At 34.0% G+C, this 16,666-nt stretch overlaps 2 protein-coding genes across 2 annotated transcripts; both read left to right on the top strand.

Annotated features, from left to right (window-relative positions):
- Positions 1–770: 770 nt before the first annotated feature.
- On the top strand, positions 771–4,478 carry LOC145600872 (protein NEN4-like). The gene is made up of 5 exons (XM_081656729.1): positions 771–3,122; positions 3,270–3,316; positions 3,571–3,634; positions 3,755–3,961; positions 4,097–4,478. Exons 1-5 carry the CDS (start codon positions 2,661–2,663, stop codon positions 4,187–4,189), a joined length of 873 nt encoding a protein of 290 aa, XP_081512855.1. The 5' UTR covers positions 771–2,660; the 3' UTR covers positions 4,190–4,478.
- A 6,248-nt stretch (positions 4,479–10,726) lies between these two features.
- Positions 10,727–14,657, top strand: LOC145600070 (inositol-3-phosphate synthase-like). Its single transcript, XM_081655922.1, has 9 exons — positions 10,727–11,134; positions 11,227–11,295; positions 11,478–11,613; positions 12,322–12,569; positions 12,877–13,219; positions 13,299–13,475; positions 13,573–13,761; positions 13,860–13,922; positions 14,175–14,657. Exons 1-9 carry the CDS (start codon positions 10,944–10,946, stop codon positions 14,292–14,294), a joined length of 1,536 nt encoding a protein of 511 aa, XP_081512048.1. The 5' UTR covers positions 10,727–10,943; the 3' UTR covers positions 14,295–14,657.
- The last annotated feature ends 2,009 nt before the right edge of the window (positions 14,658–16,666 follow it).

Raw genomic sequence — 16,666 nt, 5'->3', positions numbered from 1 at the left:
CTACACAGCAGTTTTCAGTGTTTCCTTAAACACACCAGCAGTTTCCTCTTTAGTACCTCTTGTTGTTTCAAATTTCTTATACAAGTGTCTGGATTTTTGCAGCTTTTTGAGGCATATTTTTGGTCTCTTTACTTCTTTCTTTGATATTGGGATGCCCAGCACCCAATTGATTTTTTCAGCAGTAACGAAAACTTTTCTTCCATAATTGTCAGTGATAGTGATAGACATATCTGCATGTTTCGTCCTCGAAAGGACGTAGTATGCAAACTGCCGATCAAGTAACTTCCCTACAAAATATAGTAGGGACTCCATTCCCATGTCACTTATAAAGTTCCTCTTTACTGTTGAATCCAACAATGTGGCAACCGTCACCCCAAATCCATGAACGTCACAATTGATGTTAGGCGACTTTGCCTTACTTGCCTTGGGATGTGACTCTAAATATGATTCTTTGTAGGCTTTTAAAACGCGATGACTTTCTCGAACTATGTCACCCTTCGATCTGGCCATCTAAAATAACCCTGTGAACAAAAAATTACAAGAGTATAAGTAGTGAACCAAGGCTGTCCAAGGCAAGCTAATTGCTACTACCTACTGCAGTACTACTAATTGACTCAACATCGAATTTTTTTAATTTTTTTTAAAGCATGCTAAAATTCATTATTTCATTCAATAATTAATCTTTTAATTACTTAAATAGTTTAATCTAACAATCCTAACAATCTAACATTGAACATTCTAATGAAATATTGAACATTCTAATGTTAGGATTGTTAGGATTGTTAGGAATCGTATTTTATTAGAATGTTCGAGAAAGTCATCGCGTCACAATCTGTAAGGGTGTTTGATGGTTTTAATTTACTCTCTTCTTTTTACTGTTTTTGAAAAATTATTATTTGCTCAACTATTTGTTATAGACTACGCAGAGAACATCAGAGAGCTTTTGTCGTTGTATACCAGGTACTTCGTATGTACTTCTGATTTATAGTTTACAATGTAACTAAATTTTTTTGTGCTCTTCAACTGAAATTTTGTACTCCCCTAGTTCCCATATCATATGAGCACCATCTTCACCCATCATTTCAGATTTTGTAATCTTTTACAGTACCCATTTTATGGCACATCTTTTGATCTTTTCCACATTGACCCAATTCCGCTCACTTTGATGATTATTTATTAAAAATAAGTTTTAATCTGTTAAAAATAAATAAATAAATAAATAAATAAATAAATAAGAAGAGACATCAAATTAGAAATGAAGAATTATGTAAGAATTATGTAACTGTAGGAAGGAAAAATCTTGAGTTTTTAATACAGTCTTTGCCCTTTGTTCTAGTCATGGTGTGCCATCTTTTTTGAACTTCTCGTACTACTTTGTTCCTCCGTTACATATTGGTTGCAATTTTGAAATTTATAATGTCTCACAAATAATACCCTAAAGTTGCAACTAATATATAATGGAGGAAATACTGATTGTAAAGCACATCATTTGATAAGAAAGTTCTAAGATAAAGAATCAGGCTATATTTACATAGTACTTTGTATTATTTTAATTAATGAAAAAAATCGGGTTAATTAGGCAATTAGGAAGGGGTAAAAACTAAAAAGTAATCATCGCATATTACGAGTAGTAAATTGTGGTGGTGTCACATTTCAAAAATTAAGGATCAATTCATCAACGTAATAATCAAAAACTCAAAATGACGTCTCAAAAACGTGCAAATAAAGGTGCCTTAATTGCAGTGGATTTCCTGTTGGTATATTCTCAATAGCCTGACGTATTAAAAATGTTGATATAAAGCTTCCAAAGTAGATAAAGGTCTTCTTTGTCACATAGTATTTCCTCTTAAATATGCCTGTTTTTGGTATATCCAAATACTCAGATTTCGTGCATCAGATCATTTGATTATGTAAACTTGGCTTCCAATCTTCCGGCATACAAGTAGTAGCTTGCTTTCATACCATAACTAATGTTTTATGTTTTGGACTTTCTTTTGCTTCTGTTTTCTTCCCTTTAGAAAAGTCTTCCTTGTTCATGTGTTTTACTTGCATAAAGATCTCACCTTCACCCAGAAGGACAAATATTCTCTCCTCTGCTGTCATACCCAAAAGCCTTCCTAAAACAGCTAACTGCATCTTTCATAGCACATCCCGGCCCCAAACAACATTATTATATTATATTTGGAGCACTACTTAGGTAGATTGTCTAACAGTTCTGCAACTAATAAAGGTGTAAAGCATATTACGCTTTTATCTGTTCCCTCTCCTTTCTATACCAAAAGCTAACTCTATTTTGATTCATTAAAGACATCATCATAGGTTTATTGTCCGTTATTAGTTGCCTAACTTGTTGGACAAACAGTCTTTTCCTAATAAACCACCTTCTTCAATTCCCCTTATCTCAAGATGACTTGACTTATACTCCTTAGACAGTTAGCCTTGCCTAGGAAGAAATATTCTCTTCTTATGCCTATATATATACAGAACATACAATGGATTATCAGTTATCATTTTATACCATCATTCTATATATACATCCTTTGAAAGAATAAGCTTTAAAACCGTACATAAACCAGAACTAGTACCTAAACCAGAACCAACTTGCATTGTTCATACATATTAAAAGAGCAAACATCAGATCATTAGAAAATTCAGAGGTCATGGCAGCTTCTTATAGAGATGAAGAACGCGTTCCAGAGATAGTTTTCTTCGATATAGAAACATCAGTCCCAAATAGAGCAGGACCAGGCCATGAAAGAAGATTCTGGATATTAGAATTTGGTGCAATGGTAATATGCCCTTCAAAGCTTGTGGAGATTGAGAGCTACTGCACCCTCATTAAACCGGGAGATCTCTCAGTTGTCGCGCTAAAGTCTACACGAAGTGATGGCATCACAAGAGAGGCAGTGATAAAAGCACCAACCTTTGAGGAAGTTGCTGACAAGATATTTGAAGTGTTAGATGGAAGAATATGGGCTGGTCATAATATTCAGAGATTTGATTGCCTTCGGATTAAGGAAGCTTTCGCTGAGATTGGTCGTCCTGCTCCTCAACCCATTGGCATGATTGATTCTTTGGGTGTTCTTTCTGATAAATTTGGAAGAAGAGCTGGTGATATGAAGGTATTTTTACATTCAACAATCATGTCTTATCTTTAAGAGCATTACATACAATTACATGATTCAAATATTTTTAATTAACAATAATCGCGCATTAGGATTCTAGTATGTTACACTTATTGATGAGTTTCTTCATTTTAATCGTTTCAGATGGCATCATTGGCCAATTACTTTGGACTTGGTCAGCAAAAGCACAGGTATGTATGTGTATTGTATGTATTTCTTTTGCTTTGCTTGTTCGTTTTAATCTATGATGCACGGAAACTCTCATGGAGATCACGTTTAGTTTTAACTTTGTTTTTTTTTTTTTTAAATGTTTTAGTTTGTGTTTCCCCGTTTCTTGAAGATTGTTCCATTTCCGTGCAACATAGGTTTATAGTCAACTTTCGTAAACTAACTGCAATCCACAAGGGCTAATTTGATCTATTTTCTTACTGTTTTATGCAAGTAGGAGCCTTGATGATGTTCGTATGAACTTGGAGGTCCTTAAGAATTGTGCAACAGTCCTCTTCCTGGTAAGCTTAAAAGAAAACTAATCCGTATTGTTTTCATCTAATACAATGCAGAATTGTTGGATGATTTCTGTGTACTTCGATCAGAGATCTTACTTTTTGAAATTATACTACATTTTTCAGGAGTCAAGCCTACCAAATATGTTGAGTAATAACAAGTTGCATAATGGCTCTTCCACGATTATAACACGAAGTAAAAACAACGTCGATAACAAGAGAACAATATCAAGCTATAATAAAGAAGAATCAAGTAGCAGAAAATCTCCTCCTCCAGCTTCAATTGGGTATATAAGATCTGTACCATATCCAACAAGAGCGAGTTTAAGAAAGGTTTTTTTTTTTTTTTTTTTTTTTTTTTTTTTTTTTTTTTTTTTTTTTTTTTTACTATTCTTTGTTACATTTTGTGTTATTAAAAACTCTGTATTTTTGCAAACTGAACTAACATATTGTTTTGATAAAATACAGATGACTGAAAGAGTGAAGAGTATATGGTGCAAAGCCCCGAGCAGCCAATCTATCAACAACTTGATCAAGCATTCTCAATCAATTCTTCGATAGTTTTATTAGCAACACTTTGCTAAGAAAGATCGATCAAGGCTGACCTTGTATGTTCGTGGATTTTTATAACACGAAGCTATTCTTCATATTTGAGGCTACTTTTGAAATTTCAATGGATTCGGTTAAAATTTTAAGATGAAGGCTGCACAATTTGGTGAAATGGATGTATGATTGATCACCTGATTTTAGAGGCAGCTGCAATTGAAGTGCATAATTGCAACAGAATCATAGCAATTGCACTAGAACTTCTTTTTTACTTAATTTGTAAATATTGATTCTTTATATTCAATTGTAAATATATAAATACTCTTCTCTTGGTACATAAATTCTCTTAAATTATAAAGATCACAATAAAATACATTGCACAGTACATAAATAATGGGCTTTTCAAGCCTGTATGACTAAAAGAATAAAACCCAAATGTTAACAATACCATAGGCCCACAATGTGGCCCAATTGAGCAGGATGATCTACAACCTATGTAAGACTTTTGAGATTTCCTTACAAAAAGAATGTGTATTTCATCAAATTTTGTCATTTTAGACTTGATAAATAATATTACAATACTATTAAAGTAATATTAACTCTGAAAAATGGTGATCATATGGGCCATGTTTGGTAATTTAGTTTTGACCAAAAATGAGTTTATTTGACCAAGTTAAAGGTTAATTTTACTTTCTACGTACATAAAAAACTCTTATCAATCAGCTAGTCAAAACAGCTAATCAATCAGCTAGTTAAAGGTTAATTTTACTTTTTACATTAATATGATGAGTTATTAATGTAAATTTTCACAATGAAGCATTTTTAATGTATACCAAATGAAAGTTTGTAATTTTTTACATAAAAATTTTGCCTAAAATTTCATAATAATACGGATTACATACTATTGAAGTGAGGAACACGTTGTAATATTCATACATACCCTTCCTTAAACCCGACGAATCGGGATATGTAGCCACAATAGCACCCACCCTTCCTTAAAGATGGTGATCATATGGGGCTTATGGGCCATGTTTGGTGATTTAGTTTTGACCAAAAATGAGTTTATTTGACCAAGTTAGAGGTTAATTTTACTTTTTACGTACATAAAAAGCTCTTACCAATCAGCTAGTTAAACCAGCTAATACAACTAACTCTTACCAATCAACTGACCACTAATTACTAAACAAGACCATGGTCTTTGGTCTACCATGAATCCATGATCGATATAACACATAGCTTTGGATGTAGATCTAATAGATCTCTCAGGCTCTCAACTCGGTGAAGGGAACAAACTCAAAATTTAAGCTAGGTAGAAGATGCTAGAAGAACGTAGTATATACAAGTATTATTAAACAAGATGTGGAGAGGGGACCTATCTATGTCATAGAAAAGAGGTACGAGTACAAAATTATGTACATACTTTTCAATTATTGATGTTTTCAGCGTATATATTGCACGAATTATATTATGTGAACATAGCAAATATTGTCAGACATTTTTATTTCTGATCTGACATTCAAATGGGCATACATAAATTAAGGAACGTCATTATCTATAGATTCAAATACCATTATTAAACTTAAGTGATTAAAAAACTTTCTTGACTTCACCAATACAAGTACTTTAATTTTTTTTTTTTTTTTTTTTGAAACCCAAGTACTTTAAAATTTATATAATGTAGTACTGTATGTAGTAATGTATCACTCCAAGTTACTTCGTATTAGTTTTTTTTTTTTTTTTTTAATTTTTTTTTAAGTTACTTCATACGAAGTATTAGTTACTCGTAGTTATGAGTACTTACTCCGTAATGTATACTCGATGCGTGATAATGCATGTAATGCTCTATTTGTTTCAAATTAATTAAATGTATACATTTTAATTTGGTGTTTCTGAATATAGTGTCTGTATTTCATTTTAGGTTTATTGAAATATACATATTACTATAAATAAATAAATAACTGATAAATGCAATTTGGAAAGAGGAGTGGGCAGTGGGCACATGTACGTAGAAAGGTGAAAATGAATATAGTAAACACAAATTGCATGCATGTGAACGATCATTCTGGATCCTTCTCGTCACCTAATTGTAATTATGTCTCAAATTATGGACCCCACTCCGATATAATTCCTCTTAATCATGATACACAAACTTAATTTACGACTAATAATAAAGTAAATCATTGAAGTAACTATTGATTAATTATTTAATTACAAAAATTGCAATAGCATTGGCACATTCGAGAATCTCGATCTTTAGGTTGAGTTTCTTTTTGTAGCATCAATTAAAAAAAAACTAATGAAATCATTGAAAAGTAGTATGTGTACCTTTCAAAGTAGCAATATTTAGCATATAAAAATCATGATCAACTTTTCTTGTTTATTAAATTGATACTAGTTTAATACTCCGTAACTCTTTTCAAATTAATGCAATAGGAAACCAATAAATTGTTTAATTTTAGCCAGAAGATTGATTTTCTTCCCTCTTAAATTTCAAAGTTAATCTTACAGAGTATCAAATTAAAGTATGTGATGATGTATGTAATAGTTCCACTTGTTCTTAATCACTAACTCAATCATGTGGTGATGTAAACGAGATCTCACCTCATATTTGAGTATCATTCATACTTTGATTACATAAAACTCTTAAAAGTAAACAGTATAGTAAATTACTAAAATGTCATATTTCATTTATAAGAGCCTGTTTTAGATTAGACAATGTTCATGATCATGAGATAGTTCGAGGTTAATGACTTAAACGTGAAACTTGACATCAACTCAATATGGATATAGAAAAAGTTAATGAATACTTTAGCTCCCGACGTAAGAACTTCGAGGACCTACATAAGTACTTTTAACTGTTATTATTGAAGCTAAGGTGTTACTAGAACAAAAATGAAGTGAATGTATATGGTTTAGGATCAATGGGAGATGTACATTAACCAACTGCTAGCCAATATGGACCCCCTATACTATGCACCACACACTTCATTTCATGGTCTTCCTCATAATTGACGACAATTTTTTAGCTTAATTATTTTCTAGCTTTCTCTTTACTTATTGTTTAATTTTTTTATCACTTGGCTGATATTGGAGTGTTGGTTCTTTCGTGACTTCCATATTTATCACTTGTTATTTTTTGTTTTTTTTTTTCACTACTTTACTAATGTTGCCTATAATATATAACTTGTATACTCCCTCTACTAGTTTTTTGTTTAAAAAGACAAAAGAACAGATGATGAAATTCGATCTCAAGATCTCTTGAGACTAGGAGAAAAACTCTAACCACTTGACTATCCTTCATTCTCTTGTATATTCCATAAGTTAAGTACGATTCTAAACTTTTTTGTTCCAGTTCGCCCTTTGCTCTTTGAGTTCATCTTAATGGACTTAACATACAAAGTAGGTTTTTGAATTCATCTTAATGTATACTTACTTGTATTTTCAACATAATATACATAACCAGTCAAACTTGCTTGCATATTAACAAGTATGGCAATAAAATGAATATATGATGTAATTTGTAACAAGGGAAGTAATTTAATTTCTATACAATTGTTTTGATTTGAGTAGTTCTTTCAACCTTCCAAAATCGGGAATGGCCTTGAGAAACAAAATTGAACAAAAAAAAGTTAAATCAAACGTTACTTCCGAGGGAGGAACGAGAACGAAGTGTTGTAAAGAGACGGTCATCACTAGACTCGTTACCTTTTTTGTTTTTGGTGTTACTTGTCAAATGCTTGCTTCGTATACTTCATAATGCTAGTACGTGTCCTCAACGTGATATGCATTGTTGCTACTCTTAATTTGGAAAAAAAAGCTAAGATGTTTAAATATAGATTAATATAATAATTTCGGATAAGTTCATATATGGTAGTACTGAGATTTGCTCCTTTTGTTTTAGATTACTTGACATGTTGTGTATGATTAAGATAGTGTTTAGTGAAGAGTGGGAATAGTAAAATGAGTTACTGAATATATTTTATATGAAGTATTATAATGAAAGGAGATATATGAGAGTGACAAAAGTTAATGGGTCATTATTTAATTTTTAGGGTAAATTTATATAACAAATATTTACCATAAATTTTTACTTAAAGTGTAATACTCCAATATTCCATATTTAGAAATTTGAAGAGAGTGAGAGTGAAGGATAATTCAAGTGGTTAAAGCTTTTTTTCCAATAAAAAGTGATCCTTAGATCGATTCTTATTACTCACCCTTATGATTCTTTAAACACCAAAAAAAAAAAAAAATCTGAAAAGAGTATATAAATCATTTTACAGTAATTTATTTTGAAACAGAGAGAGTAAGGGCCTGTTCACTTTAGCTTAATTTCAGTTCAGCTCCAATTAGTTCAGATCAGTTCAGTTCAGCTCCAATTAGTTTAGTTCAGTTCAGCTCCTAATTTCCTACTCTCATAAAATATTCATTTCAGCTCTATTCAGTTTAGTTCAATTCAGTTCGACTTCAATCAGTTCAGTTTAATTTAGTTCAGTTCAGTAAATGTGAACAGACTCTTAAGTTCCAAATACAGTGTAAATGTCAAAGAGAAAAGAGGAAGGAGGTGGGGACAACCGGACAAGTAATTCGAGGAGCTTCTGTCTTGGACTAAGGCAAGGGACCCAATTTTCGAAAAAGTGAATATGGATCACCAAGTATTGCCACGTTGCAACCCATATGGTTTTTATACTGAGTGGTGTCACTGCTCACTGAGGAGAGAGCAGCCTGCGGTTAACATCCTTAATGTTAACATTATGCATGGGACCCTATTGTTAAACATTAAACCTCCATTTCTTTCAGAAAAAAAAAAAATAAATAAAATAAACCTCCAATGTTTCGAATGGCAATGTCAATGTCTTTTATTTCCACTCATTTTCATTTCTTTGTAGGATCAATTTCTTTCCTCTCGTGTCTTTGGAGTTTGGACCACTTAATTATCAATCAATCGAATTTGTCTTTCTATTTTCTTATATGGAGTAACTTTTTTATACTACCCTCGTTTCAATTCTATTGGAAAAGAATGTTATATTGACGGATCAAAATTGAGACCTTGATTGTAGAGGTAGATTAGGTAAGAGTGTAAGACCCTCCTTCAAATGTTTGAGAATGCAAAAGATGTTCCTTTGTTAAATAGTTGTAAATCATTCCTGATTCCTTAAAATATAAGAATTATCTTTTTCAAGTTGGTTAGCAAATTGAGGCATTAGATCTTCCTCTTACTTTGGTCTTTGGCATTAGACCATCGTGTTACTAATGACTAACTTATGCATTTTTTATATAGTATTTATAGTCATTTTTATAAGCTATCTACATTTATTTATTTGAAATCATCTAATCACTAATGGCATAAGTTGATTACCTTATGTATACCATGTCAACATGTACATGGAGAGCAATTTGCCAATTGGTATACAAAGTTGAAAAGTTCCGGCCATAATTAAAAGAAATGTAAAGAGTATATGAAAGACTAAGTATCCAACTAAGTGTATCCATTTGACTTTACACTCTTAACATATTTATTTTAACTTAGTTTTATATTATTATACAAAGGGCGAATTTATTATGTATGGGTTAAATAGAAATTTGAGTATAATATGTTGTGATAGAGATATAACCAATCATGGTTCTCTACTATGAGCTTAGTATAAAAACCAATCTTTGATTTCAACCATGAGCATTAGTTTATATACTCCACCGTGTTGCAAGTAAAGCTGAATGAACAAAGACATTACAATATACTCTATCTATTTCAAAATAATTAACTCGTTGAGCTTTTATTTCATAATTCAGATATTAAATTTGACCTTAGTTTATTGTCACCAGTAGTAATGAACTAAAAATAATATTTAACCAGACTTCATAGTAAATTTAAGGTCAAACTAGTGTATTGACACATGGGATTAGATGGTATGACCTGGCAATCCTGACCCGACTCGAAGGATCCGACCTGCGACCCGAAATCATTGACCCAAAAATGACCAGAACTCGAACTAATCCGACCTAAACGCGACCCGTAATGGAGTTGACCCGAATACGACCCGATGACCCGAAATTGACCCGAAACCCGAACTTGACCCGACCCGAAGTGACCTGACCTGATTTTAACCCGGAGTGACTCGATTCCTGTAGTGAATATGAGAAAATGGTGAATTAGTTAGTTCATGGCTTATTTCTTTCGTTCCTTAGTATTAGGTACTTTTCACAATTTTTTTTAATTTTTTTAATTTATATTTTCAACTTTTTTTTTAAGTGAATTTATCCAAAATTTGGTCCTAAAAATGAATCCTTCCCGAACTAACTCGACCCGAATTGATCCAACCCAAAACCCGAATTAATCCAACTCGACCCGAACATTTGCTGATTCAAAAGTGACCCGACTTGAACCCAACCCCATGGCCCGTTTGCCAGGTCTACGCGGAATAGAGGGAGAAAGTAAGTGTGAAAAGGAAATGAAGAGAGCCAGTAAAAGGTAGCCAAGTGGACAAGCCAGAAAATGAACTCGTGTGGTCTATAAATAGGAAGAAGGAGGTGAGCATTCGACTCACTCCCAACTTCTCAAACTCACACGAAGAGAAAGAGAAAGAAAGAGAAAGAAAGAGAAAGAAAGAGTAAAAAGCGAATACATACTTCTCGTCTTTCTTCACAGCTGTTCATTTTCTTCTTCCTCATTTCAGTCTTTATCTCTTTCTCTCTCCTCTTTTTTTAACCTTTAATTTTCCCAGATTAAGAAAAAAGAAAACAGAGATCCTAAATTTTTAAAATAACAAAAATGTTTATCGAAAATTTTAAGGTTGAAAGCCCAAATGTCACATACAGTGACAACGAAATTCATTCGACTTATAACTATGAAACTACTGAGTTGGTTCATGAAAATCGCAAAGGTTCTGGTTATCAATGGATTGTTAAACCCAAATCTGTCAAATACGAATTTAAAACTGACACCCATGTCCCTAAACTTGGGTATTTTTTCTTAATTAATCTCTTCATTTTTTGATATAATATAATGTTTTTATGCGTATTTTAATTTATATCATATGGTTGATTTAATTCAGGGTGATGTTGGTGGGTTGGGGTGGCAACAATGGCTGCACCCTCACCGGTGGTGTCATCGCTAATCGCGAGTAAGATTCGACTTTCTTGCTTTTGTCGCCCTTTTTATTTAATTTAAAAAGTACTTCCTAATATTTAATTCAATATTGCATGTTTGTTTCGATTTATTTATTTGGAGAATCAAAATTAAAAAATAATAAAAATAAAAAACTAATTGTATGATTGAATGTGTAATTGATGATTGGATTTACAGGGGAATTTCATGGGCAACAAAGGACAAGGTTCAACAAGCCAACTACTTTGGATCCCTTACTCAGGCATCCTCTATTCGTGTTGGCTCTTTCAATGGCGAAGAAATTTATGCTCCTTTTAAGAGTCTCCTCCCTATGGTGCGTATTTTTTCGACTTCGTGCGATCGAGCATGTCATTTAATTTTCGTGTCGTTTAATGTTATGCACAAGTTTTTAGAAGATGTCATTTACTCATTTTGTATCATGTTAAATTGTTCGAGTAATAATGCATTGATATTTTATAGTTGATTAAAGCGAGTTGAGTGCTCAAATAATATGGAATGGAAAATATAATTAATTTATGTGGTCACTTGGTGAGTGAGTGGTGGCCATTTTGTGCGTGCTTCATTTTTATTCCCAAAAAGAAACTTTTGAGAAATTGAATGGGGCGTAAGTGAAAGGAGGGTCAACATCGATGATTGGATTTTTATTCTATTTTCCATCAACTTGTGCAACTAGTCAAAACTTTGATCTTGTGGTACAAATTTGCTACTTAAATTGGATTGCCTTATTAGAACAATTGATTCTCACCTTGGTAATGTTTCAAATGGGGTATGTAATTTGTGGGTCAATTGATTATGACTATGTACAAACTCTTAACAAAATAAGTAATCCATTAATCTTATATGTGTAAATTACTATAAAGGGTTAAAAAAGCTTATGTCGCGATTGTATCAATGTAATCTTGTCTGTTCAGAATTAATAGTCGTGTTGATGTGATATATATCGAACTAGTATGGTTAATTAAGATGTGTTTTTATCTTGGAAATGTTAATGAAGTGAATATATATATGTGGAATGAAACAGGTGAACCCAGATGACATTGTGTTTGGGGGCTGGGACATTAGTGACATGAACTTAGCAGATGCAATGACCAGGGCTAAGGTCTTGGACATTGATTTGCAAAAGCAATTGAGGCCCTACATGGAGCACATGATTCCCCTTCCTGGTATTTACGACCCGGATTTTATTGCTGCCAACCAAGATTCTCGTGCTAACAACATCATTAAGGGCACTAAGAAGGAGCAACTTGAGCAAGTCATTAAGGACATTAGGTATATGCTTGTTTAATTAATTGCCGATATTTCTTATGTTAAACAAGTATTGCTATGACTTTCTTTTTTTAATTACTTCAGATCATTAGCCTTTTTATTGTTATATTTGTTGTTTGTTGTGAATGTACACATGGACTCTTTATTCGATATCAACTTGTACCCGTAAAACACGGGTATGATCACTTGGGCGTTTAAATTTAGGCAATAACACGAGTTATTTTTAGTAAAATGGCGGTAGGAATGTAGAATTAGCAAATATAATGCGGGGTTAAAATTTTATATTGACAATTTGCATCTGAAACTGAAGGGAGTTTAAGGAGAAGAACAAAGTGGACAAGGTTGTGGTGCTTTGGACAGCAAACACAGAGAGGTATAGCAATGTCGTGGTGGGGCTCAATGACACCACAGAGAACTTGATGGCAGCTATTGATAGGAATGAGTCCGAGATCTCACCATCGACTTTGTATGCAATCGCCTGTGTCCTTGAAAATGTGCCTTTCATCAATGGTAGTCCTCAGAACACCTTTGTCCCTGGACTCATTGATCTGGCCATTAAGAACAACTCTTTGATTGGAGGAGATGACTTTAAGAGTGGTCAGACTAAGATGAAATCCGTGCTTGTTGACTTCCTTGTTGGGGCTGGTATTAAGGTATATCTTTGATAGTAATTCCTTAATTGAAAATATGAGTGTTGTGAACATGTATTGATTTAAGTATTTGGAATGACAGCCAACATCAATTGTGAGTTACAACCACTTGGGAAACAATGATGGGATGAACTTGTCGGCACCTCAGACCTTCAGGTCTAAAGAGATATCAAAGAGTAATGTGGTCGACGACATGGTTGCTAGCAATGGTATCCTGTATGAGCCTGGTGAACACCCTGATCACGTTGTCGTCATCAAGGTATATATATTACTCAAGGAATGTGATTTTTGTGTCACTGTGTTTTGCTATTGGTAATTGGACTAACATTTTTGGCATTTGCCCTGTGTAAATGAAGTATGTTCCATATGTGGGAGACAGCAAGAGAGCCATGGATGAGTACACATCCGAGATATTCATGGGTGGCAAGAACACCATTGTCTTGCACAACACCTGTGAGGACTCGCTATTGGCTGCTCCAATCATCCTCGACTTGGTCCTCCTTGCTGAGCTTAGCACTCGTATCCAGTTCAAGAGTGAAGCAGAGGTAACTAGTCATATTAATAATGGACGGATGTGTCAATCATAATCTTATTTGTCCATTGTATATATGTCATATTAATTGATGGTTTATGGATTTTGCAGGACAAGTTTCACTCCTTCCATCCAGTTGCTACCATACTCAGTTACCTCACTAAAGCACCTCTTGTAAGTTCAATTTACTTTCTTACCAATTGCTTTTGGTTGTTAGTTTCTGTTGACAGTTACCAGTTTAATTGCAAATTTGGACGTGGTGCGCTAGAAAAAGCCCACATGTACACTAGTACATATTACATGAAACATAGGGATGTCTCTAGTGCTACTATGCTTGTCTTTGATGTTACACATTGTATATAACATGTCCCACCAATAAGTTTGTAGTCATTTTCGCGTCTTAGTATATTTGAATCAATATGACAGGTTCCACCAGGCACTCCAGTAGTGAACGCACTCTCAAAGCAGAGGGCAATGCTCGAGAACATAATGAGGGCGTGTGTAGGTTTGGCTCCGGAGAACAACATGATCCTTGAATACAAGTAGAATAGCATGTGCACAAGCAGCACAGCAGCAGCCGCCGCCACCACCTTTTTAAGGCAATGCCAATAAAAAAGATGATATGAAATTAGTTATTTTGTGTAATGCTGCTGTGTTTTTGTATTAGTGTCTGGAAAGGCAGCACCCATTAATCAAATTTTAGCTTTTGTGGTGGTTAGCCCCTTCTTTTTAAAAATTATTTATGTTTCTTAATGTTTCTCAGGTTCAATAACCTTTTTTTTCTTTTTTTAATTAGTGGTACCACTTTCTGTCTTTGTAATGTATATTTTCTGGTGTAAGCAACATTCAAAGGCAAGCAGTTTTTTCCTGCTTAGCTTTAATCTATGTAATTAATTGTCTGAATTTGAAGCGCCTTGTGTAAACCTTAAGTGCTCACTCTGATCAACTCTAATATTTTCGTATGATCTCTTGTGTAAACCTCAAGTGCTCAGCTCTAATATTTTCGTATGGTCGCTATTAAAGTCACGTGACTGGTCAACGCCGGAGTAAAAAAGGTATAAAAATAAGAGGGAGGGTGATTTTTTAAAGTCACGTGACTGGTCAACGCCGGAGTAAAAAAGTCAAACATCGGAATCCGGCGTTAAGGTCCCTCTGGACAACAAAATATACTTATAAGGTCTTTTTAGAGCACTTTGAACATATAAGGTCCTTCCAAACAAAAGAGTGAAAATATAAATCAGTTCCAAATAAATTTTCATATTTGTGAAGGTATGTTTGAAATTAAGGGAAGAGTGATGTTACTATAAAATTGTGACAATAGTTTTTTTCCGGACATTTGAAACAGTGGTAATTTCGGAACAAGTCTGGACTCTGAAGTAGCTAGAAAGTGGTAAGCAGGCCCATTGGAAAGGAGTAAGCAACATGTGCAGCATAGTATTGAATGAGACTTCCAGAGTTGATGGATGCTACACTACACCACTCTGATTAAGTATGGCTTACCCATTAGCCTACCACGTATTTCCTTTTGGTCCCGCTAGCTTGTGGTCCTCTACTACGAGTACTTTCTTTACTTTTTGGTGGTGGACCAGTGGTGGGGGTGGTTCATTGGTATGGACTATGGACTATAGGTCGGGTTCAATTTGAGTTAATATCAGATCGGGTTCAATTTCAGGTTCGGGTTGTATTGAATCGGATTTGGATGGGTTAACAAGATGGTACATTTGGGTTCGGGTTAGTGTTGAATCGGTTTTTGGTTCAAGTTCGATTCTAATAATTATCGATGTGGTCAAGTTGAACTATATAATTATGCCTTCCATAATTTGATCAAGCATCATCAAGATTTTATTAAACCTATATATGAGTAATAGAGAACAAAAGTTATATAAGCTGAACAAAAGATTTTATTAAATCGAATTGAGGGTTTACAGAATTATACAAGTATATAAGCTGAATAAAAGGTATATAAACTTTTATTAAACCTTCCAAAACTCGGGTTCATGTTTTAATTGGGTCGGACACTAGTTCAGGTTCAGATTGTTTTTGGGTCGGATTAAATCGGTTGACGGTTACTATCAAGTCAGGGGCAGGTTCGAGTTCAGGTCATAAAGTATTGGATCAAATGGGTTTTTGGTTAAGATCAAGTCAGGTTACAGGTCACTAGTTTCAGCCCATTATTTGAGTACAGGCTAGGTTCAGATCTTTGTCCGTTAAGGTCGGGTTCTCGGGTCGGGTCAGTTTTTGACAGCTCTAGCTATAATCCACACTTTTTGAGGAAATTTTAAGGTTTCGGGGTCCGATGGCAAAAAGTGTTGATACCCTGGGGGATATAAATCGGGGTCATATAATGCCGTTTGAAACCATATATGATCATTATATGTTGTCATAAACGTACGTGGTAGGCTTGAGTTTACGAAATCAATGCAAGTTGTGAGCGGGTAAAATGACCGTTTAAGGACATATTGGATGGTTCCACCGACCCAATTAGACACCCGGAAGGTATTAGGGACCATGGTAAACATGTAGGCAATTTTTATGTCTAGGAGAAAAAAAGTTTAAAAAAATACAAAATTGAAGGCTACAATCCAAGCTTTTTGAGGAAATTTAGAAGTTTACGGACCCGGTAGCAAAAAGCTTTGAGACCCTACGGGATCATCTCAGGGCCATATAATGCCGTTTGAAACCATATATGATCATTATATGTTGTCATAAACGTCCATGGTAGGCTTGGGGTTACGAAATTGGTGCAAGTTGCGAACGGGTAAAATGACCGTTTCAGGACATATTAGATGGTTCCACAGACCCAATTGGATTTTCGAAGGGTATTAGGGACGATAGTAAACATCTCGGAAATTTTTATTTCCGTGGTAGGTTTGAGTTTACGAAATCAGTACAAGTTGTGAACGAGTAAAATGGCCGTT

Source organism: Chenopodium album, chromosome 21 (genome assembly GCF_948465745.1).
Source record: "Chenopodium album chromosome 21, dcCheAlbu1.1, whole genome shotgun sequence".
Lineage (NCBI taxonomy): Eukaryota > Viridiplantae > Streptophyta > Magnoliopsida > Caryophyllales > Amaranthaceae > Chenopodium > Chenopodium album.
The sequence above is the reverse complement of the archived record's forward strand: the minus strand, read 5'-3'. Positions and strand labels throughout refer to the sequence as shown.

Excerpts from the sequence above, each read along its gene's own strand:
- LOC145600872 (XM_081656729.1), top strand. The coding sequence starts at position 2,661 with ATGGCAGCTTCTTATAGAGATGAAGAACGCGTTCCAGAGATAGTTTTC. Across the intron at positions 3,635-3,754 it reads GTGCAACAGTCCTCTTCCTG|GAGTCAAGCCTACCAAATAT; the intron begins GTAAGCTTAAAA and ends TACATTTTTCAG. Across the intron at positions 3,962-4,096 it reads CAAGAGCGAGTTTAAGAAAG|ATGACTGAAAGAGTGAAGAG; the intron begins GTTTTTTTTTTT and ends GATAAAATACAG.
- LOC145600070 (XM_081655922.1), top strand. The coding sequence starts at position 10,944 with ATGTTTATCGAAAATTTTAAGGTTGAAAGCCCAAATGTCACATACAGT. Across the intron at positions 13,762-13,859 it reads AGTTCAAGAGTGAAGCAGAG|GACAAGTTTCACTCCTTCCA; the intron begins GTAACTAGTCAT and ends TGGATTTTGCAG. Across the intron at positions 13,923-14,174 it reads ACCTCACTAAAGCACCTCTT|GTTCCACCAGGCACTCCAGT; the intron begins GTAAGTTCAATT and ends TCAATATGACAG.